We start from the raw sequence: 26,753 nt of genomic DNA, 5'->3' as shown, positions 1-26,753 counted from the left end.
GGAGAAGACAGAGAGGACTAAAGATGTGGAGACTGGGGATACAGATTACATAGGGAGGTGTTGGGAGCAAGCCCCCCAAAATCTGGACATAAACTGGCCCTAAAACTGGCCATAAACAAAATCTCTGCAGCACTGTCACATGTTCATAATGGCCCTATAGCGCCCATGCTGGAAGGTTGTGGGTATACCGGAATGAGGGCAAGGAACACCTGGCCCGCCCAGGGTGGAAATCGCTTAAAGGTATTCTTAAGCCACAAACAATAGCATAAGCGATCTGTACTTTAAGGACATGCTCCTGCTGCAGTTAACTAGCCCAACCTATTCCTTTAATTCGGCCCATCCCTTTGTTTCCCCTGAGGGATATTTTAGTTAATTTAATATCTACAGAAACAATGCTAATGACTGGTTTGCTGTTAATAAATACTTGGGTAAATCTCTGTTCAGGGCTCTCAGCTCTGAAGGCTGTGAGACCCCTGATTTCCCATTTCACACCTCTATATTTCTGTGTGTGTGTCTTTAATTCCTCTAGCGCCACTGGGTTAGGGTCTCCCTGACCGAGCTGGTCTTGGCAGGGAGGCATTGAGAGTGTCCAAAGTTGATAACGTTAATTCTAGTATACCATCCCCCTTTGTCATGGAAAAGAGACTGTCACCTAGGCAACCACCTTTGAAATAGATGGGAAAGGACTTCAGTGTTTACAGCTATGTAAACTTAAGCAGTCTCACCATGGACAACAAAATGTCTTCAAAGTGTCCCAGAAGTATTTGCAGAAAACTAGAAGGGCTGAAGCTCTAATTCCTAACTGAACTCTCAGCACATCATGTCAGTCTGACCATCTCCCCAAGTAAACAGCCCCACACTTTTGTTAGTGTATGGCCCTCTTCCCTCAATCCCATTTGTCCCTTGTCCCTGGCTGTGAGGTGCTGAAGGAAGGTGATGTTGCTGTCTGCATTTTACAGTTAAAAGTCTGTAAAGGAGACTCAGTCCTTAGGGATCTCTCTCTGCTCTGCACTCAGTGTGTAACACAATACACCCTGACTGGTATGTTAAGCTACCTTTAAGGAGTGGCCGTAGGACTGTGAAGTTGTGAGATTATGTGGGAATGGGGTTTGGAAGCAGTTTCACTACCCGACATTTATACCACAGAGGGCAGAGGCTACAGTGGAAAACACATCAGTCCTGGAGCCAGCAGACCTGGTCAGCTCCTAGAACTGCCCCAGATTCAGTGTGTGATCTTAAGCATATCATTTAACTTTTTTTTTTTTTTTTTTTTTTTTTTGATGGAGTCTCGCTCTGTTACCTGGGCTGGAGTGCAGTGGCACAATCTCGGCTCACTGCAACCTCTGCCTCCCGGGTTCAAGTGATTCTCCTACCTCAGCCTCCCTAATAGCTGCCACCACGCCTGGCTAATTTTTATATTTTTATTAGAGATGGGGTTTCACCATGTTGGCCAGGTTGGTCTCGAACTCTTGACCTCAAGTGATCCACCTGCCTCGCCCTCCCAAAGTGCTGGGATTACAGCAAATCATTTAACTTGTGGGATCCATTGGTAAAAAGGGAAAATACTTCCTACTTCACACGGTGACTATGGGAATTAAGTGGTAGAAATTTGTAAACTTAAGGAGTATTCAATATGAACTACTACTGCTGTCTCTCTTTATAGGCCATAGCTGCCTAAGTGGCCAGCACTTTCTTATACTCTTGGCTGGAACTCCCTCCCCACATCACTCTCTATTTCTAGAACATTATTGTGAGCTGTTTTAATTGTGTTGGTGAATTGACTTATTAACAGGTCTTAAGATTACTTCTTGACTGGGCGTGGTGGCTCTCGCCTATAATCCCAGCACTTTGGGAGGCCGAAGCAGGCAGATCATCTGAGGCCAGGAGTTTGAAATCAGCCTGACCAACATGGAGAAACCCCATCTCTACTAAAAACACAAAAAATTAGCTGGGCGTGGTGGTGCACACTTGTAGTCCCAGCTACTTGGGAGGCTGAGGTGGAAGAATCACTTGAACCTGGAAGGCGGAGTTTGCAGTGAGCCAGGATTGTGCCACTGTACTTCAGCTTGGGCAACAAGAGCAAAATCTGTCTCAAAAAAAAAAAAAAAGATTACTTCTGAAACCTTCATTAAGACAGTGGCAGAGACAATAGTAAGAGTGAGAAACACAGGAAAGACCCACTCTCAGAGAGGCCTCTTCCTTATCCTGATTTTAATCCTGTTGCCTGACACCACCATCCATCCAATCACCCAAACCTATTACCCTTGCTTCCTTTCTTCCTGTTACCACCTCGCCCAATATTTAAACAGTGACATGGTCCTATATTTTGTTTTGTTAACAGTCTCCTCTACTTATCCCATCCTCCTCTCCCCTTTCCCTTTAGTCCTTCATTACTTGCCACCTAGATGATTGAAACAACCTCCTAACCACTTTCCCTTCCTCCTTTAAGGTCTCCTGCCCACCCATTGGCCAGACCTCTGCAGAGTAGTTTTCTCAAATGAAAGCCTGAACATGTTACTCCTTTACTTCAAATCCTTCGATGGCTCTCTAACGCCTTAGGGTAGTGTCCAAACTCCTAGGCATAGTTTGCCTGATCTCCAGGGCTTGGCCCAGCCTGCCTGTGCAGCTTGTGGTGTCTTGTGATCTCTTGTGGTGTCTCACCCTCACAACTGTTCTTCAGCCTTTCTGAGTTACTTACGATTTGCCCCAAAGTATCAAAAGATTGTATTCTTTGGTGCCTTTACTTTCTGTTCTGTCTATAAGGCTTTTGCTTTTCTTGCTAGTCACTCCGTAGTCTTTTCCTCCTATTTTTATTTATTTTATTTATTTTTTATTTTTTTGAGGCGGAGTCTTGCTCTCACTTAGGCTGGAGTACAGTGGTGCGATCTCGGCTCACTACAACCTCCGCCTCCTGGGCTCAGGTGATTCTTGTGCCTCAGCCTCCCAAGTAGCTGGGATTACAGGCTCCTGCCACCACGCCCGGCTAATTTTTGTATTTTTAGTAGAGACTGGTTTCACCATGTTGGCCAGGCTGGTCTCAAACTCCCGAACTCAGGTGATCCCCTGACCTTGGCCTCCCAAATTGCTGGGACTATAGACATGAGCCACCGTGCCCGGCCTCCTCCTATTTCTTTATGCATCCTTTCTTCCTCACCTTCTGCTTCCAGTTAACTGCCAAGTACCTCCTTGTCTTTTAATATTTGGCTTGTGTCAGCTTTTCCTGACTCTTCCAGGTAGGGATGATCTCTGTCTCGTGAGTACTGTACTCTCACTGCCTCCTGAAAACTTCTGTCATGTCACCCAGACCTTCTAAATCTCTCTCCCACTAGACTGGGAATTCTATAAGGACAGGGATGCAGGGATGGTGTCATTAATATGTGCCTCCCCAATACTACGCCCAGCCCAGGGGCTGGCACAAAGTAACCACCCGATAACCACTTGTGGCATATAGAAGGTGTTTTTCCCACTTGACTGAAATTTCGCTTTTACTATATACCCTCTCACGGGAAATGGTGCATCAAGATGAGCCACAATTCAAAAGGCACCAGTGTTAAAATGTCACCGAGCATTTAAACAAAACAGATTCAGGATAAGTCCAGGTTTGGGTTTAAGAATACTTGGGTGTTTGAGGTTTGTTTTAGTTGCATAGATTAAGGAAATAGATAGGCTTGTTCCAGTCAACAACCGTTGCTATGTGCTAAACACCTAGTAAAGGGAGTAAAGCAGAATAAATAATCCTCAGTCCTTGTCCTGCAGGAATTCACTGTCTCATAATCTACTGGGGTCCACACACACACACACACACACACACACACACACACACACACGCAACTCAAGAGAGTTGCAAAGTGCCAAGGGGCTCAGAAGCAGAGAAGTTCCCATCAGGAGGTTCCAATGCTGAGGACCTAGGAATTCCTTAAGGAGAATGGAATTTAAGCAGGTATTTGAAGAATATTTAAGATTTTCATAGGTGGAACTATGGGAAAGGTATTCCTGGCAGAAAACAAACATAGCCCAAGCAGAGATTCAGAGGTGGGTGAATGCCAGGGATACCCAGTGAGGGTAGAGCCTCTGTCACCAGAGCACTGGGAATCAGCAGAGGGTGTGATGGGAAGTAACTTTGGACAGGTAAAAGCAAGTAAGGAGGCTGGGGATTTAGGATCTGACGACATCAACAATGGGAAGCTTTTGGAGATTTTAAAGGTGGTTCTGGTTCATGTTTATTTGCTCAAATTAAAAGAGTTTTTTTATTTAAGAAGAAATTTAGTAAAACCCCAAATAACAATAAGCAAACAAAAAAGTCACTCAGTTCTGTGAGATTCACTATTCAGCTGCTAATGAAATATTTGTATTTAAAGCTGAGAATGCTTACCGGGAGGGAAAGAAATGTGTTGAAAAAATCGGCAAAGATTTCATCCTCTAGCAGAATTATAAGATTTGTAGAACCGATTATCTCTACATGGAGAGAGAGAAATAAAAAACCAAAACGTGAATCAGAATTGCATTCAGGTTCAGAAAATGAAGTAACTGAATGGATCATTTCACATTGCCAAATCTCACCATGATGACAGCCTTTAGGGTCATCCAATTCAATTTCTCCCCTTCTCCTGGACTCTCTTTTTCAATATCGTTCTGCTTAAACACTCCGAGCTGTGGGGAGCTCACTCACTCACAGGTATGCCCGTTCCGTTTATGAAGAAGGCGAAGTGGTAGATTTTTTCTTTCCTACTGTGACTATAATCCTTTACCTTCTATATGTAAAGATTATGCCCTCTGAAGCTTGACAGAATTCACTTAAGTCCCCGAGACAGTGCTTCCAGTATTTCTAAAGACACCACAGACGTCTGCTTACCACCAACCCCACTAGCTAGTCACCAAGCAGTTCTTCAACCCATTCCTCACACGGCCTTCTCTCCATCTGGTTCTCTCATTGGCTGGAGTGGCACTCACAACTGAAACATTTCAACTGCTTCCCAGAGCAGAACATAAGAGAACTCTTGCCTAGGTTGCATCTGATGCTAATGTAATGGGGCCTAAAATGGGGTTAGCTTTGGGGGCTCTCATATTACACTATTAACTCCATTATGCTTTTACTTATGCAGTCACATTTCAGAAACCAGGGGCAGGAATGTACATTTATTCCAGTCAAATTTCAGCTTGGTAGGTTTGGTCCAGCATTACAGCCTGACAAGAGCTTTCTTGAATGTTAATTTCATCATGCAACATACTTATTACTTCTCTCAGGTGTGATCATCGTGCTGCCCAAGTTAAGTCAAGGAGATGAATGTTGAATGTCATAAAGCCAAACACGGAGACCCCAAGTGAACAAAGCAACTAACTCCTTCCTTTAATTTACTGTCTATGCTCCTTAGAGGACAATGGTCAACTAGTGAATAATAAACTAATTGTTTGATCAATGGCCCAACATTACTCAGTCATACCCAAAGTTCATAATGAAAGACTGAAAAATGGGTCCGAATATTATGCCCTAAGCTCATCTCTCAATCTAAGCATCTGATGAGGATAGCATCTGATGAGGACAGTAAGTGCCATGCACAGTCACAAACATGTAGTTATGATAACATAAGAAAACTAAATGATCATTTTTCCTGATGACACTGGGTGGTTGTTGGCTTCATATAATAGAAATAGAATTAGAAACTCCTGGTCAGGCACGGCGGCTTATCCCTGTAATCTTTGGGAGGCTGAGGCTGGTGGATTGCTTGAGGCCAGGAGTTCAAGACCAGCCTGACCAACATGAAACCCTGTCTCTACTAAAAATACAAAAATTAGCCAGGGGTAGTGGCGGGAGCCTGTAATCCCAGCTACTTGGGAGGCTGAAGCAGGAAAATTGCTTAAAGCCAGGAAGTGGAGGTTGCAGTGAGCTGAGATCACACCACTGCACTCCAGCCTGAGCGACAGAGTGAGATTCTGTCTCAAAAAAAAAAAAAAAAAAAAAAAAAGGAAACCCAGACAAATACTATAGTGAGTGACAGAGCTGGTGTCAGCACTTGCCCTCTGTTCACATACATCTTTTTTCTTGCTGTTAAGTGTTATGTGTGTTTTATCTGTACCCTTCCCAAGCCCTCTGCTCTTCTTTTTATAAGCAGTCCTTGATTTATTTAATCTATTCCATATGGATGATTCCAAAATCTATGTTTTCAGTCCAGACTTCTCTTCTTGACTCTGGTTTTAAATATACATGAGCTATGGGCCAGATCTGCGTGCACATCCAGCAGGCACTTTCATCCCAACTTGTTCAATGTGTGCAGACCTCCCACCTGCTTCTTTTCCTACATTCCCAGTCCCAGTTACTGGAATCATCATTCTATAAATGATCTAATCCAGAAAACTGAGACTCTTCTCTCTGTCTCTGTCCCTGTCTCACTCTCACTCTCAATCTCTCTCACTCTTGCTCTCTTGTTCTCTCTCTCTCCCCTTCACGCCCCCCACATGCAATGGAGGACCATGCTATATGGTTTCTCTTTGTACCTATCTCTGGAATCTGTCTCCTCATTTCCATCCATAAAGTTACTCTTCCATTGTAGGTCTCTATGCTCTCTCACCTAGACTATCGCATCAGCTTCTTAAATGGTCTCCCTAGCTCCCATTTCTTGTCCTTCCAACCACCCTCCACATACTGCCACCACAATCTGTTGATATTATTGTTAAAGTCTTTCAAAATCTCCTCGATGTCCTAGAAGGTAAAATCCAAACTTTCTAGTGCAGTATCTGAGGCTTCACCCCATCTGGGGTTTCCTCCCAGCCTCATTTCCTGCCTCTCCACACACTCTGCCTCCTGTTTGCAAGCTAACCAAGGCATTGCTATTTTCTGCATATGCTAGGTACTATCACTTGAAACCTCCACATCTTTGTTCCCATATTCCCATTGCTTAAAATGTTTTCTCAAGCACAGTCAGCTTACAAATTAATAGTCATCCATTAAGAACTGGTTTACATATAATCTTCTTGGTGAACCAAGAATGGTAGAATCTACCACAATGGTAGAATTCATCACTATCTCCCTACACGATCACGTATATCTTCCATTATTACAATTAACAAGTCTTACTGGTTTCATTCATTGATATATCTGTCTTCCTCATCAAACTGAGCATGTGAGAGGAGGGACTTTGTTTTTTCACCTTCCTTTTTCTAGGCTCTAAAAGTGTTTCCACAATGTCTAAGTTCTGTAAATGTAGAATAAATTGTTCTTTCAAAAGATAATCTTCAATTTTTTTTTTTTTTTTTTTTTTTGGCCAAAGTCTCGCTCTGTCACCCAGTCTGGAATGCAGTGGCATGATCTTGGCTCACCGCAACCTCTGCCTCCCAGATTCAAGTGATTCTTGTGTCTCAACCTCTCGAGTAACTGGGATTATAGGTGCCCGCCACCATACCTGGCTAATTTCTGTATTTTCAGTAGAGATGGCTTTCACCGTGTTGGCCAGGCTGGTCTTGAACTCCTGACCTCAGGCAATCCACCTGCCTCAGCCTCCCAAAGTGCTGGGATTACAGGGATGAGCCAATGCTTCCCAGTCGATGATTTTCAATCTTTTGGACTTTTGTTTGTTTATCATTCATAGAGTCTAACATGGATTTGTTAAACGAGTAATTACTGAGCTCATCTGAATGCAGAACAGTGGGGTTTCGCAGAAATTCCCCAGTGATTGTTTTTCATAGCTACACACACTGCTGGTGGCAAGGGGCTTGACTATGCTAGGGCTTGCCACTGACAAGACAGTCTTAAGGAGATATAGAAACAAGACTCTGTACATCCTTCCCTTCCTCATCCTCTCATTTCTCCATTCTTGTTTTTCCTTCTTACCTGTTCTGCCTTCAAACTTCCTAATAATTTGAGAAGGCTTTTAGCACCCATTCCACACCATAATAATATTGACTTGGCAACAAATTAAATCACTGCATAATCTCAAACCCCATACCAGTCTTCTCTCTGGAGGAGAGGTGGCCCAATCCACATTTTACTTCCTCCCTCTTAGTTGTCTTATGAATAAGGCCCTGACCTACCCTCAAAGATCTGGTGGCAGAAGGTAGGAGGAAGGGGAAGAAGGAGAAAGAGAAGGAAAACAAACGCATGAATAACACAAGTCACCCATGGTGCCCCTGAATGGCTCAGATCTATTAACCACTGGGAAGATGAATGGTTTGCCTTATTTGAGAGACTCAAGGCCTTGGAGACATCCCTCGCAGAGACTCACCAGCACTGCTCATGTTGCCATGCTTTTCCTGACACAGTAATTTGTTAGGGGCAGAATTATCTCCCAGTCAACAGAACTTTATCCATTGTGAACAGGTAATGACGCCTTCTCTAAGGGATTCCAGATTCTATCTGGCGTGACCTACTTACTTCTGGTGTAGGCCTTAATCTGAAGATAAGTCTTTATCTTACCTAATCTGCTGAATCCCCTTGGGCATACAAGACTCCTCCTATACTTAAGCCTTTAGTTCATAATATTTTATTTGACAAGTTCTTTATAATTGTGCCCAAGATCTCTTGTCTGTTCCAACCTCTCCCATGCTAAGGTGACTTTTGCATTGCTAAACTCAGCTCCTAAGGGTCTTGTAAACAATTACATTTGATGTAATTTTAATAAGCAGTATCTCCTGGATATCCTGCCCATTTAAAACATCAACCTCCATTGCTTGAGCCCAGGAGTTTAAGGCTGCTGTGAGCTATGATCACACCACTGAACTTCAGCTTGGGCAACAGAGTGAAACCTCATCTTTAAAAAATTAAAATTAAAACATCAGCTTCCAACAGGCTTGAATTCCCTTTCTCTGAAGGCTCTTCAGGCACTTGGTTTTCTCATTAAACAACTCTTCATTTCTCCTGTTCTTCCCTAATAGGAAGTAAATATTAAGATGAAAGACTAAAAGCCCTATAACCCTTCAAAATTTAGCCAAGAATTACTGAGAATAGAATTCTTCAACCAGAGAGGGTTTAAAGAATTTGAAAGCCTTGGGATTGTAGGGAAGCTTATATAATGTCCAAAAGGCCTTCCCATGGGGGGTGGGGGGAAAACTGAAAACTGGAAGGATTATTGTTAATAATGAATCATCAATAAAATATCAATAAAATATCAATAAAATACATTTGAAAAAGTGCTATACTTTCTTTAGAATATATAAAGACCAAATACTGTATTCTATAGTTATTTTAGTGAGAAGAGATTCTTGCTTTACATCTTGATGTTTTATGTATTGCAAGATGAGTTTGTAGCTTACCATACTTCTTCAGTCTGTTATCAGTTACCTTATTCATTAGTCAGATTAACATGCACACATCTTAAGGGAGTTCAGTGTGAAGCACTGCATGGTTCTACAATATCGGATTCCATACAATACATATGGATTCTACATATCATCGTATTGCCTGATGATAATAATTATCTGGGGCACTTGGAAATTATACAGATTCCTGAACTCCACCCCTTCTCAATCAGAATTGCCAGGGGAAGGTCCTGGCAGTTTAGGTTTAGGATAATTCCATGAATTATCACTTCTTTTGCAAAATAAATACAGTCATGGTCTCCTCCTAAAATAATGGCATATACAGTAGTAACATATGCTGACATTCCTTAAGACGGAATGCTTTCAGCATGTTTTCAATCAAGCTGTGTGCACCTACTCTTGAGTCCTAATTGCTGCCCCACCATCTTTCCCACTGCTCAAAAAGGCTGACTATTGGAGCCATTGACAACCAAATGGGGTCACTCTAAAATCAGTAAAGAGGAAAAGCCAGTATCACTGGCTAAAACTTGAAATGCATAATGGTTAGATCCCTGACCCTTTCATAACCTTCTAGTTCCCAAAAGAAAAGGGCACCAGATGTCTCCCAAATGTGTGGTAATAAGAGTTATCTTATTGATAGGGTTGCTGTTAAAAACCTAAACTGCCAAGACCTTCCCCTGGCAATTCTGATTGAGAAGGGCTGGAGCTCAGGAGTCTGTATATTTTCCAAGTGCCCCAGATAATTATTATCATCAGGCAAATATAGAAAATATTGGGGCCAGATGCAGTGGCTCACATCTATAATCCCAGCACTTTGGGAGGCCAAGGTGGGTGGATCCATTGAGGACAGGAGTTCGAGACCAGACTGGCCAACATGGGGAAGCCCCTTCTTTCCTAAAAATACAGAAAAATTAGCCAGGTATGGTTAATCCCAGCTATGCAGAAGGCTGAGGCACAAGAATTGCTTGAATCTGGAAGGCAGAGGTTGCAGTGAGCTGAGATGGCGCCACTGCACTCCAGCCCAGGCAACAGAACGAGACTGTGTCTCAACAACAACAACAACAACAAAAAAGTGGTTTCTAAATGAAATAAAGCTGCATTCACATCTCAGATCTGACATTTACTAGATCTGATCTGGTATGCAAAACTCTGGGCATCTCCTTTTCCCAAGTGCACAGTTACCCTGGAAATGACAGCAGGTCTCTTTGGCAAAGATTAGGAAGAATATTCACAGTAAACACTTGCAAAATATTGCAAGATTCTTCCTAATGGGTAAAATGCTTTTTTCATTTCAGAGCTTCTAGGTCTGACTCAGGGCTGAAAATTGGATGAGCGGCCTGATTCTCTGCCACGATGGCTCATTTTAAGCTCCTGTTCATTCATTCATTCACTCAACAAATATTTATTGGGCATGTCTATGTGACACAAACTGTTCTAGGTGTTTGGGATGCATCACTGAATAAACAGTCTAAAATCCTTGCCATTACAGAGCTTATACTCTCCAGCAGAATCTTATTGAATGACCACACATTTTTTAAAGGAACCCCATGACCAATAACCACCACAAAGAATCTATGGGTTAGATCATTCAGATATCCGCACGGGCTCAACTGCCTATTATGATAACTACTCTTATTTTGTTTTTGATGGTTAACACGATCTCCAGTAAAAATCAGAGCCAATTTCAACTACAACACATCTTTTTCAGCATCTGTGGTTATCCCCATTGTGCCACTACTGCTAGCACCACCACTATTGAGTGTTTGTTGTCATAGGCACTGCCGTGCATAACCTCTCATTGCTCCTGAGCTTCTGAGTCTCCCTTCAAGATGAAAAGTTTTGGGCTGGTCATGGTAACTCATGCCTGTAATCCCAGCATTTTGGGAGGCTGAGGCTGGTGGATCACTTGAGTCCAGGAGTTTGAGACCAGCCTGGGCAACATAGTAAGACCCCACCTCTATTAAAAAATGATTTGAAAAATTAAATGTGTATATATTCTATATTTAATTATATATTATATATTTAATTTTAAAAATTAAATGCAGGCCGGGTGCGGTGGCTCACGCCTGTAATCCCAGCACTTTGGGAGGCCGAGGCGGGTGGATCACGAGGTCAGGAGATCGAGACCATCCTGGCTAACACGGTGAAACCCCATCTCTACTAAAAATGCAAAAAATTAGCCGGGCGTGGCGGCGGGCACCTGTAGTCCCAGCTACTTGGGAGGCTGAGGCAGGAGAACAGCGTGAACCCTGGAGGTGGAGCTTGCAGTGAGCCGAGATCGCGCCACTGCACTCCAGCCTGGGTGACAGAGCAAGACTCCGTCTCAAAAAAAATTAAATTAAATTAAATTAAAATTAAATGCATATATCATATATTTAATTTTAAAAATTACATTTATATATCATATATTTAATTTTAAAAATTAAATATGCATTATATATAATTAAATATGAATTTATAAATATAAATGTACATACGTAAAGAAAAGTTCTGGGTGGAGGGTCTGATTGCTGGTCTAGGACAGGGTATCCATGTCCTTACTGCCAGGGCCAAGAGAGGGACTGTCTGGTCCCCTCTGGCATCCGTAGTGGGAGACAGTCCCTCCAAGACTCACGCAATAAATTTTCACTCCAAATAAAACAAATGGTCAGAGAGTGAGTGACCAAAAGGTTTTTGAGATATACGCACATATCTCTATGTTAACTGAATTCTGTGCTGAGTCATATGCATCTAAGTTTAACAGGAAGAAGAACTACATGATGTTTACTGGGTGCTTGGACAATACTTATATACTTTTCCTGCTCTTCTCTCTGTCCCTCTATCACTTCGTTTAAATGGGTCATTCAATACCAAATGGAGAGCAAGTGCCCTTTCCAAGCTCATGTAAATATGGTGCCCTCTGGTGCATGGTGTTGAACATTACACTTTTCTTTTCAAAACTCCACTCTGGAATTTGAAGGTTTTGTTTTTGTTTTTCCCCAAACATAATCTTCAGTTCGTTTTACTTTCCAAAGTAATTAGGATCACTGTCAGAGTGCTCACACCTGCTGTGACATGAGGAGTACAGAAAGGCCCTTATCATCCAAATAGTAGATCTGCCTATTCCACCATCGTATCTGGCCTTACCTATAATTCTTTGTGGCTTTGCAGGCCCCTGCTAATATTATTTTACCTGGAAGACACATGTTGTGAGATATAATATTTGGAGGCAATCATTTACTACAAGAGATGAATTTGTTAGTATTTAACAAGGCTTCAAAAGTACTCAAAATGGAACGGGTCTAAGGGTTAACATGTGGTTTTGGTATTTCTTCAACTTTCATCTTTGTGGAGAAATAATATCTTGAAATACTAATACTTGGGTTTTGCTTCCCAACCCTTACAGATGACTTTTCCTCTATTTAGTCAAAGATATTGCATCAAGATGAGGGATTATAATAGCAAAAAACAAGAAGTCAATTTTAGGTTAAAAAATCTAAAATATGCTCTTAATATCAAAAAGGGGAGGTGTCGCCAGGCGTGGTGGCTCATAGCACTTTGGGAGGCCAAGGCTGGAAGATCACTTGAGCCCAGGAGTTTGAGACTAGCCTGGGCAACATGACAAGACCCAGTCTTTACAAAAATCAAAAAGAAAAAAAAATTCGCTGGGTGTGGTGGTGCCACCTGTAATCCTAGCTACTGGGGGTGACTTGTGGGTTGTGTGGGAGCTGAGGCAGGAGAACTGCTTCAGCCAGGAGGTCGAGGCTACAGTGAGCTGAGATGGTGCCACTGCATTTCAGCCTGGGTGATAGAGCAAAACCCTGTCTTAAGAAAAACAAAACAAAACAAAACAAAACAAAAAAAACGTCAGGGAGAGGCCTGAGTGAAGTAGAAACCAACTTTATCATATCAATGAGAAAGCATGTACAGATGAGCAGATTCCCTGCCCCCTCAGCCTCAAGGGTACTAGAGGAGGTTCAACAAAGCTAGAGGAAGAAGGAGCTGCAAGGCTTGGCCAACGCAAACATATTCAAGGTTGTAGGGGAGAAGCAAGGGGCTGGGAGCCAGAGGTGACAATCAGGAAAAGGGCAGAACCTACAGGGGATGCTGCAGAGCTCCACTGGTCCCCAGGACCAGAGAGAAGCATGGAAGCTGAACTGCACCTGAGGCATATTTTATTTCCACAGCAGGGACCGCTGTTCATCTCCAGCGGGGAGCAGCGTTGTTGCCTGATCGTTCCAGCGACACAAGTGTCAGCTTTCTGTGGAAGCTGCCTGCTGGTCACATGCAGAACATCCAGCACACGCATGCCTCCCACATTCTGAGATGTGGCTCAGTCCCTACCACTCAACGACATTGGGAAGCACCCCCACAATAACTCAGAATGCCCACCAACCCCCAAAACCAGGTGGTGAAGGTCCCTGACAATCAAACAACTCATTCCTGCTGCACCTTCGCTTTTGACTGAGAAAATTAAAAAGGAAGAGTAGGGCCAGAACTAAAGGATGCATTTGCTCTAGGAACTAGAAAAAAAAGGAAACAAGAAGGATGATAACCCTCAAGAGTCCCTGCTCTCACCCTCCTCTGTCCTAACTGGGTGCTTTAGTTTTGTCAGGAGTGTGGGAAGCTTGACAGATTCTTCATATCCTGGAGAAAGCAGGGGGAGTGGCCGGGCACAGTGGCTCATGCCTGTAATCCCAGCACTTTGGGAGGTCGAAGCAGGTGGATCACGAGGTCAGGAGTTCAAGACCAGCCTGGCCAACATGGTGAAACCCCATCTCTCCTAAAAATACAAAAATTAGCCGGGCGTGGCGGCGGGAGCCTGTAATCCCAGCTACTTGGGAGGCTGAGGCAGGAGAATCACTTGAACTCAGGAGGCAGAGGTTGCAATGAGCTGAGACTGTGCCACTGCACTCCAGCCTGGTGAGACTCTGCCTCAAAAAAAAAAAAAAAAAAAAAAAAAGCAGGGGAGAAGCAGAAGGGGAGGCATGAAGGCACTCTTTGCAAGTCCCCAATAATTTAACTCTATTTGGCATTCTACCCTCCTTGACACCCAGTTATAGCATTATGTGACATAGTTAAATATCTAGCTACCTTAAGCCATTTTCTTAACCCTTTTGAGTTTCAGATTACTCAGCTCTAAACCTCTCTGATAAGACATTTGTGAGGATTAAAAAGAAAAATATGCAGCATAAACAAGCCATTGAACTTTATTATACATGAGAACCAGAAAGGAGTGGTTCCAGAAGAGTGTACTGCTTGGGAATCAATAAGATATGTACAGAGCAATGGGCTGAAAGGCCTGGAAGAATTTTCCAGACTCTACACATGGGGAGACTGGGCTGAAGAAAGTCTGGAAGCAGATGAGCCTCTGAGCTCTCACTACATGCAGGGTGTTGCTTTGCTCTATTAAATCCTGCAGAGGGCCGGACATGGCGGCTCACATCTGTAATCCCAGCATTTTGGGAGGTAGCGGCAGGCAGATCACTTGAGCCCAGGAGTTCGAGACCAGTCAGGATAATGTAGGGAAAACTCATCTCTACAAAAATAAAAAATTAGCTGGGCATGGCATGATGGTTTGCACCTGCAGACCCAGCTACTGGGGAGGCCGAGAGGGGAGAATTGCTTGAGCCCAGGAGATTGAGGCTGCAGTGAGTGGTGATTGCATCATTGCACTCCAACTGGACAATTAAGCGAGACCCTGTCTAAACAAAAACAAAAACAAAAAATCCTGCAGAAGAAGTTACCTTCAGGGGTTCGATGTTTCATTTGATAAATCACAAAGTAATCAAAGGAAAGACCTCAAGAACATTCTAGAACTTTTGTAGAGTCAAAAACAGTCTCTTCAATATGAGAATTGAAGAGGTCCAGAACAAGAAAGAATGAAGAGGTGGTTATTGTAATGTGTAGATTATTATGTACTAAATATGACTAGTGGTAGGAATTCTATGTGCTGGGTGAAGGATATTTATAAAAAGGCCCAAAGGCAGGATATCATGAATTTATTTTAATGTCCTCATGGGAGGAGAATGAGGGATGCAGAGATGTGCAGGGCACACAGATTACTGTTGCTGGAATTGAGGAGAGAGGGGAGGGGAAGGAAATACTTGGGGATCTAAGAGTGAGGGTCACAGTTGCATGCCTTGTTTCATTCTCCTGTCCTCTGCACACTGCTCAGGAAATGAGACTGAGAGAAACCAGAAGGGGAAGGAGGGTATGCCTGTCCCAGAGAAGTCTGACGCCTCAGGATGAGACACCTCTGAAAGAAGGATGCAGGATTCTCCTCTCCGGCAGCTCCATCTCCCACAACTTCTCATGCAGATGTCCTGGAGTATGCAGGCAATGAGAACCAATAGTGGCACATCCAGGTTCAGGCCTTAACAAAAATGTGGCAATACCACCAAAAGGAGAAGCCATAGATCCAGATCATCAAAATGGCACTGAAGATCACATGCCAGCAGAAGAAGGTGGTGACAAACATAATGTCATTTCTGTCATCATCCATCCATTGATAGCCAGAGATTGGTTTGAACAGCATAAAGCCTATGTGCATCAGCCAAGAGCCTGTGATCATATACAAAAAGGCCTTCATGATCCAGAGCAGCAGCATGTTGGGAGCCCACAGCTCTGCGGTCACCACCAGAGTCAGCAGGAACATGGCCTGGGTGAGCAGCACGTGAGACTGAAGCTCCACTCCTTCTGTGTCCTGCAGGTGAGACACCATCAGGGGCAGAAATATGAACATGCCCAGAGCTTGGGCACCTTGCTCCAGAGCAGCACATCTCTTAGGCAGCAGGTTCTGGCTCACCATGTCTACACACCCACTCAGCAAGAAAGTCATATAGAGAGTGAGATGCTGCCACTGTTTGCGGAACATAAAGTTCCTCTGATGATACATCTTGCTGATAAGTACAAACTGTCTAGGAATGCTGTGCAATTCTTGGGCTACTAAAATGCAGGCACTCAGTATCTTCAGCAACCCAATGTAGTATATTTGCCATAGCCTTGCCCATCTTCCTTTGCTCCAGGGATGGCGTGGTGGATACTGGACAGGGGCATTGCATATCAAGGCTCTGGAGACAAGTTGTGCATGATAAAGTCCATAGAAGAAGAAAGACAGCCCTGGGTACAGATGACCCTCAAAGCCTCCCATTGAACTGAAAGTAGGTCTGATCAAAGGCAGAAGCAAAAGGCTCAGGAATGACCATTCACTCAGGGCCGCCTCAGGCTCTAGAATGTGGAGGGAGCCTCCTGCGGCTGACTTATATTCTCTATCCAGCCCACTGAATCCACATACAGAAAGGAAATGGTTTTGGAGGAGGCCCAAACCTATGGTGGGGTGGGTGTCATGGTTTCCGTCTGGTCTTCTGCTCTGGTTCATTGGTAATCAGCAAACCGTTGACAAACAATGAAATAAGCATATTCTCCAGCATAATGCTTGGGCATCTGCCATTCTCAGAGATCATGTTTAGAGGGTCCCCCTCTTGCCTCTCCTCCCGCTAACCCTTGACCACATCACTATCTTCCTTACCTCACTCCTGTACTAGTCTGTTCAGGCTACTATAACAAAATACCATAAACTTGTAACTTATAAACACCAGAAATTTGGCTAGATGCAGTGACTCATGCCTGTAATTCCAGGATTTTGGGAAGCTGAGGTGGGAGGATTGCTTGAGCCCAGGAGTTGGAGACCAGCCTGGGCAACATGGTGAAACCTTATCTCTACCCAATAAAAAAACAAAAAAATTATTTTAAAATTAGCTGGGTGCAGTGGTGTGTACCTGTAGCCTCAGCTATTCTGGAGGCTGAGGCAGGAGGATCCCTTTAGCCCAGGAGGTCAAGGCTGCAGAGAGCCATGATCACCTAATCTTGTGGCCTTTCATTAGTCTTACAAAGGTAGTTTCAGGCTGGGTAGGGTGGCTCACGCCTGCAATCCCAGCACTTGGGGAGGCCGTGCTAGGTGGATCACTTAAGATCCAGAGTTCAAGACCAGCCTGGCCAACATGGTGAAACCCCATCTCTACTAAAAGTACAAAAATTAGCTGAGCATGGTGGTGCATGCCTGTAATCCCAGCTACTCAGGAGGCTGAGGCAGGAGAATCACCTGAACCCAGGAGGCGGAGGTTGCAGTGAGCAGAGATTGCGCTACTGCAGTCCAGCCTGGGCTATAGAGTGAGACTCTGTCTCAAACAAACAAACAAACAAAAAAACTACAAGAAAAACAAAGGTAGTTTCAGTCTCCAAACAAGGAGGGAGTCAGTTTTAGGGAGGGACTGTTATCTTTCTTGCTTCAAAGTTACACTATAAACTAAATTCCTCCCACGGTTAGCTTGGCCTATACCCAGGAATGAGCAAGGACAGTCAGCCTGTGAGTCTAGATGCAAGATGGAGTCAGTTAGGTTAGATTTCTCTCACTGTCATAATTTTTTCAAAGGCAGTTTCACTGTGATTTGAATACCCACTCCAAGACTCATGCTGGAATGTAATATCGCCATAGTGACAGTATTAAAAGGTAGGACCTTTAAGGGGCAATTAGGTAATGAGAGTTCTGCTCTCAAGAATGGATTAATGCCATTATCACAGGAGTGGATACTTAGTGGGTCCCTCATAAACAGAATGAGTTCTGCCCAATTTCCCCTCTCTCTCTCTCTGTCATGCACTCACTCACCATGTGATGCCTTCTGTGATGCCCCTCACTCACCACATGCTGGTCCCATGCTCGTGGACTTCCAAGCCTCCAGAGCTGTGAGTCAAATAAGCTTTTGTTCTTTATAAATTACCCAGTCTGTGATATTCTATTATAGCAACAGAAAAACAGAATAAGTAAATAAATAAGAATAAATAAATAAATACTTTAAGTTTACAACAAGTAAACTTTCCAGGCAGTTCTTTCCACTCCATCTCCACCCACTGCCCGTGTTCAGGTATCACCAACTCTGAGTTATTGAAACATGTCTAATCAGGTTCGAATACTCATCTGTTCCTTTCCAAATAACAGATAGATGAGCTTTGGGAATTGAGAGCTAATCACGATATTGACTAATTTAAGTTATCCAGTAGAATCTCATGGCCTTGTAGATAAAATCCATGCCTTTAGAATAAGCTTCAAGGAGCCTTATGCTTTGGCCTGGTCTCATTTCCAGTCCCTTCCCATATGTGCCATTGACCCAGGCTTATCAGAAGCTTCTAGTTCAACCTGGAATCCTCTTTCTGTCCTCTACACCATCTATATCTGGAGAACTCCTCTTCTTCCTTTTTCCTTCAAGGTTCAGCTTAAGCACTGCCTCCTCCCAGCCGGGCAGAATACTTCTGTCTGCAACTTGTACATATCTGTATCATTGTGTTGGTTACGCCATTTCATAACTGTTTATTTATGGAGATGTCTGTAAAGTCAGATACTATGTCTTGTCATCTTTGCCTCTTTAGTATCTAGCCCCATGCCTGGAGGTGCTCAATAAATGTTTGATGGATGAATAAGTGAGCAAACTATCAAATTATCATGTAGTCTCTACCGTAAAAGGCTTTATAATCTAGTTATGAAGACAGAACAGATACATACAAACAATGCCAGGTCACTGTTTGCTAAGTGCTAAGTGCCAAATGAGAGGAAAAAATGACCAGAGCTATGCAATTAAAGAAGAGAGCTCACTCCAACTGCAGAATCAGGCCATATGTGATCATTCTTAGTTAACAAGATGAAGAGTCTATCATATGAGAGTTCAAACCTTGACTCCTTTGTCTTTGGGCACAGAGTTGCAGAATGAAAAGATATGGAACACTTGGCGTAATTATAACTTCTCAGCCAGAGACACAGACCTTTTTGCATAAACCAGTGTTTTCTAACACTTTTTTTTTCATATTTGTGCCCCTAAGAAGCCTTTTCAACATGTTTCTACTCACCACATTCTCCCTATGAAGACTTAATGTCACTCTGCGTGTCCAAAGGTAGCAGGAGCAGGGAGTTGTTGCTATTGAGTCAGATGTACCACTGACACCTAGGATGGGGATGGAGCAAGTGGTCCAACTTACCAACTGATGTTGCACAACCTTTACACATGGCCTCTACCTGAGACAACCCTCCAGGTATGCCTGTGGATACTTGGTTGCTCTCTGGCTTACCCCTCAGGGATAGTCTCTAGGGGGCATAAGTCCCAACAGTAAAGTGGGGGCAGTGCTACCCATCACAGTCATCTTGGGGACCTTTTTAAAAAGCACAGATTACCAAGTTTCACCCTGACCCTAATGGACTGGAGGCCAGGAATCTGCATTATGAATCACACCCCTCTCCCACCACTGGTGATTCCAGTCCAGGCCATCCTTCACCAGTGCTTGGAAACCAGCAACGTGGTCATTAGGCCACATCTGGACACCATCTCCCCACCCTCACTGACCCACAGATTCACTCAGGAGTGTGTGGCAACATCTTTATAACAGCAGAAGCCAGCGATGTTTCCAGGAGAGGCTGGCACTCAACTGGGGACAGGGAGGGCAGGGGAGGGAGGAGGCCAAGAGAGGGAGGCATAGGAGAAGGAGAAAAAGAGAGAGAGAGAAGGCTGAGAAAGAACACGGAGAAGTCAGAAAGAATGCAAAGAGGATGAAAGCAGTCCAGATTCTGAGAAGGCAGAAGCGAGGAAGGGGGTTCGAGGAAGCCAGAAAGCTGCACTTTCTCAAGGGTGTGGGTGAAGTTAGAATTCCTCCTGGTCCAGGCCCCCGGAGACATTATGGGTTAGTGATTAAGAAAATGAGGAGCCTGACTGTGTTTGAGACCTGGTTTGGCCATTTTCTAGGTGGATGTTTTAAAACAAGTTATTAGGCCAGGCGCGGTGGCTCACACCTGTAATCCCAGCACTTTGGGAGGCCAAGGTGGGCGGATCACTTCAGGTCAGGAGTTTGAGACCAGCCTGGCCAACATGGTGAAACTCCATTTCTACTAAAAGTACAAAAATTAGCCAGTCGTGGTGGTACGTGCTTGTAATCCCAGCTATTCAGGAGGCTAAGGCAGGAGAATCACTTGAATCCAGGAGGTGGAGGTTGCAGTGAGCCAAGATTGCACCGCTGCACTCCAGCCTGGGCAACTAAGCAAGATTCCATCTCAAAACAACAACAATAACAAGTTATTTATCTTGTCTAAGAGTCAAGTTCCTCATACGTAAATGAGGAATTATGGGGATTCCACAAAATATTGTATTTTAAAGCAAGTTATAAATATAAATAGCTAGCCAGGCTTGGTGGGGTGTGCCTGTAGTCCCAGCTACTCAAGAGGCTGAGGTGGGAAGATTGTTTGAGTTCAAGACTGCAATGAACTATGATCATGTCACTGCACTCCAGCCTGGGTGACAGAGCGAGACCCTATCTCAAAAACAAAACAAAACACCAAAACCTAAATAAATAAATACATAAATCCTTTTCTATTAAATCTATATATTGTATTATATTACATTATATGCTAAATATATTAAATGTATAATAAGTATATATAAAATAAATATATTAAATAAATGCGTAGTCTTAGGACCGGATGAGACCAGTAAAGCTAATTTCTTCCAAATTCCTCTTTTTCTTTTACAGGTGAAGAAGCCGAAGCCCACAGAAAAGTGACTTACGGGATGTCACATAGTCAGTGGGTTAGTTGGTAATAAAATATATGCTGAGATGCTCAATCACAAGGCAACTGTCAACAAGAAATACAAGAACACTCCACCCAGCTCAGCACAAGGCACAAATGTTAAGTGGACCAAGGCTGTCACTGCAGTCTTTGAGAGCCCTTCTTCCCACGGAGCCTGCAAACTCATGTGAGAGCCCAGCACTCAGGCGGGCCCGCGAGCTGGATCTTGATCTTCGGTCCCATACTGTCTAACCTCTCAGTGATATTGTCAGGAGTAGAAACCAGAGCTGGGGGACGAGGAGAGTCAGCACCAAAGAACGGCAACCATCTCTGCAGAAGTGTCTTACACTGATACCCAGTGCCATACACATGCCTACCATTCAAATGCCCCCTTGTGTAAATCCTGAAGTCTAGAACACAACTGATAAAAGCTCTAAGCAAATCTCCAGTTATTTTGAAGGCAGAAGGGAAGAGGCTGATAAACATGGGGTCCAGAAACACAGATATTTAAAAGTAAAAATTTACCTGACTTTATCCAGTATTGCCCAAAGAGAAAGATGTTATTTGGGAGGAAAAAACTAATTATTACAGAAGTGAAATCTTTTTGGAGAAGGGACAATTTGTCTAGCTTTTCCTTTACCTGCTGTATTTTTCCTGTGTATGTACCCAGTTGTCTATATTCTGAGTCAATGTTCACCAGGAGGTACTAATTAAGTTGTCCCTAGGAACCCTAATCCCAGGGCATGAGAAGAGGAAAGTGTGGGTGGTAGGTGTGCATGTGTGGGTGGTGTGAATGGGGGATGGGGGTCTTCTAAGCAAGCATGAGTATTTCAGTCATGGAAAGACAGTTCCTTTAATGTTAATGAATAAACAGGCCTTCTGGTTTATATATTAGTGTCAGCCAGTCCTTCAGAACCCTAATCAAATGATAAACATCGAGTTTCTGGAGCTATAAAGCTGAGGTTTTGGTCCTGCTCAGAATTTATCCTGCCTTCTGTGATCCCCACATCCCCACCCCTCTTTCTGCCATTTCAGCTACAGCAGTATCTAATACTGTTCAAATCACGTACTTACAAAACATGTGGAAATGTGTGAGGCACTCTGGCAGATGCAGCTGCAGACAGAATTGGAACCTCTGGCTTAAGTGTTCTCATGTTTTTCCATATTACCTTAATGAGCAGGGAGACTAGGTCTATAAGCTGAAGAAATTTGACCCTATGGGACAACAGACTTGCTCAGCTCACCCTTATTGTTTTACTTTTTTACTTGGAAGTCCAAAATCATGCTCAACCCATTCTGCTGGATTCTCCCCAGGTGATAAATACTCGTGACACCGAAGCACCATTAAGAAATGCTTCGGCCGGGCACGGTGGCTCACGCCTGTAATCCCAGTACGCTGAGAGGCTGAGGTGAGTGGATCACCTGAGGTCAGGAGTTCAAGACCAGCCTGGCCAACATGGTGAAGCCCCGTTTCTACTAAAAATACAAAAGTTAGCCAGGTGTGGTGGCGCACACCTGTAATCCCAGCTACTCGAGAGAATGAGGCAGGAGAATTGCTCCAACCCAGGAGGCAGAGGTTGCAGTGAGCCAAGATGGCACCACTGCACTTCAGCATGGGCGACTCCGTCTCCAAAAAAAAAAAAAAAGAAACACTTTAAGGTGCTCCTGACCTAATAATTGTGACCTCTCCTCTGAGGATCTCTTAAATTTCCTGTTTCTTCTGATGCCTGCTACCCCTCAGAAACTCTGTAACCAAAGTCTTCAATCAGTGAGCCATGAAGCCTTTTTACCAGTCATACCCTTTGGAATTCAGTCTTATCAAGGTCTTTGATCATGCTTGTGTGAGGCAATCATGGTAGCATCTCCCATAAAGGGAACAAGTTTTACTCTTTTCTTCATATTTTAAATCAATACCAGGTTATTAAAGATAAAATGGGTCTGGTGCAGTGGCTCGTACCTGTAATTCCAGCACTTTGGGAGTGTGAAGTGGGAGGATTGCTTGAAGCCAGTAGTTCAAGATCAGCCTGGACAAAAAAGCAAAACCCCATCTCTGCAAAAAACAAATTAAAAATTAGCCAGGCATGGTTACACTAGCCTGTAGTCCTAGGAGGCTGAGGTAGGAGGATCCCTTGGGTCTAGGAGTTCAAGGCTGCAGTGAGCCATGATCCTGCCACTGCACTCCAGCCTGGGTGACACCCAACCCAGTCTCAATAAATAAATAAATAAATAATAAAGATAAAGATAAAGATAAACTAATTTGAAAGAAAAGAAATTACTTATTTGTGTATAAAAGGAACACCCCAGAAACCTTAACCTACTCCACTACTATTCATCGAATATTTCTTAACCAACTATAATCAGCCCGATCCTGTACTAAAAGCTGGCATTAAAAAGATACATAAAATATGTTACCCATATTCTTAAGGAATTAAAGAACAGTACCTTTTGAATTCTTTAAGGCTAAGTAACATATTTTATGTATCTTTGTAATAGCAGCTTCCAAGGTATGGTCCATAGGCTACCAGTATCACCTGGGAACTTGTTAAAAATGTAGAATCCCAGGCCCCGTTCCAGACTTACAGAATCTGAATTTGCATTTTACCAAATCCCTAGTTGATTTGTATGCATATAAAGTTTGAGAAGGACTGATTAGCAGAAAAGACTGAACTAAAATCATCTTGAATTTAATTTTATAATGGTGGTATTTTTAAAAAGTGCAATGGGAACACAGAGGAGGATGTGGTTAATTTTGGTGGGGGAAAGTTAGGGAAATCCTTATGCAACAGTAGACATTTGCATTGAAATTTAAGTGGAACAAGCCAAGAACTTGGGGGTGGGGAGCGGGTGAGCATAGGAGCATTCTGGTTGTGAGGTGGGAGACAGGCCCCCTGAGGAGCCAACCTAGGACAGAGGGAGCAAGATCTCACTCAGGGATGGATGGTCGCACCCAGCCTGTCAGTGCCATGCTCCCCTTAGCACTGATACAGACAAGGCTGGGGAGTGTCTCATGATCCTTGTCACCAGAACACACTAGGAGCTGATCAGTTTGTGGACAGGGAGAGGGCTCTTCCCAGCTCCTCGCCCTCAGTGACCCCTCAGGCATGAGGGGCTGATGTTTGCACTCAGCAAAGGATGCCGAATCTCAGATCTCGTGCCAGGCCACCTGGTCCCTGGCAGTAACTCTGCAGAGCGACCTTGGTAAGAAGTAGATGCACGGATTCCCAGGGATTCCCGGCAGCCCAAACAGACTCTGGGGAGAGGGCTTCCCTTTCATTTGGATTGTGAGGAAAGTTGACTCTGGAGAAATTAGATAAGTTATGAAAAATAATGAAAAGGGTTTGGGTTAGGAGTCCCAGCCTGGCACCTTGCTGTGTCTTTAAGGAAGTCTTTGGGCCTCCACTATAAAATGAGGATGGACCAAATGATTCCCAAGTCCTTTCTAGCCCTGATAACCTGTGATTCTGGCAACTTCCAGTTTAAGAGAGGTCTGCCATTTTCCCCTTTTTCAAACTACTTTGATTCTCTTGGAATTCACTTCTCCATGGCAAAATAAAACATTCTTGGGGACACAATCAAAAAAATTAGCCAGGCATGGTGGGTAGCAGGCAGCTGTAATCCCAGCTACTTGGGAGGCTGAGGCAGGAGAATGTCGTGAACCTGGGAGGCGGAGCTTGCAATAAGCCAAGATCACGCCACTGCACTCCAGCCTGGGCGACAGAGCAAGACTCCGTCTCAAAAAAAAAAAAAAAAAAAAAAAAAAATTGGGCAGCATCTGGGTTGGATTGTCCATCAGGGTTATACTACTTAGGGAAAATATATACGTAGTGATTAATGATGAAATAAATATTAAACATCAACTATGCATTTTGCTTGTCAGCTGAGTGGGATATCAAAGAAGCAGCCGCTTGGGTTCTGGCCAAAAATAATCTCACATATATTTGGAGAAATAGGACACATATTAGTGTAGGAGCAAGGAGTATGTTCCTTACGGCCCTCTGAAGGTTCGCTGAAAAACCACTGACAAGATGCAGATTAATAGAAGGGCATACAAATTTATTCACTGTGTATACATGGTGAGAATCGCAGAGCGACTGTCCACCTCCCAGCGGGGTTCAGAAGCCTATATACCATCCTGGCAAAACAGGTTATGGGAGCAGAGAGAAGAGTGATCTGTTGAGGGGATTACTAAGGTGAATGAATGGATCAGTGAACGAAGATTAACTTGTACATTATCTTGTGAAAAAGTCTGTTCAGGTGTGGTTACATTCTTGGTCTTACAGGGAGGGGAAGGAGAAACAATTGTTTCTCTTGGGTCTGGATCTCAGGCAGATAAAGGTTTTGGGAGAGACAGCGGGGTGGGGAGGAGAACGCAGAGACCTTGAGGCTTCTTCAGTTCAACATGTCAAAGTGCCATATTGGAGGACATCAGCTTCCCAGCCCCAGCGTTAGTAAAGAAGAAAGCAGTATATAATTTCATAATAAAATATTCTATTAATGATCGTTGTTAACATTTCACTGTGCTGAACACTTTATAGGGATTACTTCATTTACTCCCTACAGATATATGAGGTAAATCATTTAGGATGTTTTTGGCTATAAATAATAGAGGACCTTAAGCAGTAAAACATTTATTTTCTCATGTGTCAAGAACTCTAGAGGTAGTACAGAGCCTGAGCTGCTAAATTCAGCGGCTGAACAAAGTCATCAGCGATCCAGGTTACTTTGAGGCTTTCTCTCTGTCATTCTCATTGACCTTCTCTTCAGATTAGCAAACAATGTGGTTTCAAGATGGCTGCAACACTGCCGGTTACCTCATCCTCGCAGACGTCCAGGGGCAGAAAAGAGAGCTTTATTCTATAAATATAAATCTGTATCTATAAACTAGATAGTATATTTCTTTATATTCTTCACATTTATGACAAGGGAGGACTTCATCCAGAGACCCTGCAGCAGAACCCTTCCCACATCTCCCTAACTAGACCTGGATTTCCCACCCACACCTCAGTGTATCACCATGGGAGGAAAGGGGAGTCTCCATGATTGACTGGGCTCCATTTGCTTCAGTCTCTGCAGCCACACAGACATCCAGGCCACCTCCTCTGAGGCACAGGAGAGGAAGGAGAATAGATACCAAAATAAATGAATAAATAAATAAATAAATAAGCCAGGCACGGTGTAATCCCTGCATTTTGGGAGCCCAAGACAAGAGGATAGCTTGAGGCCAGGGGTTTGAGACATGCCTGGGCAACAGAATGAGACCCCATGTCTTAAAAAAATTTTTTTAAATAGTGAACCATGGTGGCACACACTTGTAGTTCCAGCTACTTGGGAGGCTGAGGTGGGAGGATCGCTTGAGCCTAGGAGTTCAAAGCTGCAGGAAGCCAAGGTTGTTCTACTGCACTCTAGTATGGGTAACCCTGTCTCAAACCAAAACAAAACAAAAAACCAAAATGGGGGTTCTATAAGAAGAAAGAAGAGGCACGTGGCTATTAAGAAGGCCAATAATTATTTTCATTTTACAGCTCAAGAAACTGCGGTTTTGAGAATTTAAGTAACTTGTTCAGGGTTGTACAACTTGTAAACAGTAGAGTTGGGATTCATAACAAGCCCATACCCTGGAATATTCCAGATCAGGTCCAACATCACCTCATCCTGCAGCTCTCCTGACCCGCACCTCCAAGCCATTCTTCATTCCAGGGTCACAAGGCTCGCCTGCCCCCTTGAAAACTCATGCACATCTACTGTTTGCCCATCCAGGGCAGGGACTGGGTGTCATTCATCGTTCTCTTTCTATTTGCCCCGTGTCCCCAACATCATACTTATTTGCTTTTTAAATAAGTCTCCATCTACCCTCCTCACTGGATTTTGCTTCTCAGGATAGAGTACATCTCCTTTCTTTTGCATCTTCCTCATCCTGGCC

At 43.6% G+C, this 26,753-nt stretch overlaps 2 protein-coding genes across 7 annotated transcripts in view; both read right to left on the bottom strand.

Annotated features, from left to right (window-relative positions):
- Positions 1 to 8,268, bottom strand: part of LOC105484552 (regulator of G protein signaling like 1) — a 108,826-nt gene extending 100,558 nt beyond the window's left edge. For all 6 annotated transcript variants that reach the window (XR_011611714.1, XR_011611704.1, XR_011611709.1 and 3 more), the window contains exons 1-2: positions 8,217 to 8,268; positions 4,373 to 4,455 (exon numbers count right to left, since the gene is read on the bottom strand). Coding sequence is in view for 3 of the 6 variants with exons in the window: in XM_071076663.1 (XP_070932764.1) it covers positions 4,373 to 4,455; positions 8,217 to 8,229 (96 nt within the window). In the remaining 3 variants the exon portion in view is untranslated. The remainder of the gene's footprint in view (positions 1 to 4,372; positions 4,456 to 8,216) is intronic.
- A 7,064-nt stretch (positions 8,269 to 15,332) lies between these two features.
- LOC105484939 (transmembrane epididymal protein 1-like) lies at positions 15,333 to 16,381 on the bottom strand. Its single transcript, XM_011747054.2, has one exon. The coding sequence runs from the start codon at positions 16,379 to 16,381 to the stop codon at positions 15,599 to 15,601; it is 783 nt and encodes a 260-aa protein (XP_011745356.2). The 3' UTR covers positions 15,333 to 15,598.
- Positions 16,382 to 26,753: the final 10,372 nt, after the last annotated feature.

The sequence above is a fragment of the Macaca nemestrina genome, chromosome 1, assembly GCF_043159975.1.
Source record: "Macaca nemestrina isolate mMacNem1 chromosome 1, mMacNem.hap1, whole genome shotgun sequence".
Taxonomy (NCBI): Eukaryota; Metazoa; Chordata; class Mammalia; order Primates; family Cercopithecidae; genus Macaca; species Macaca nemestrina.
Note: the sequence above shows the minus strand (reverse complement) of the source record. Positions and strands in the feature narration are given on the sequence as shown.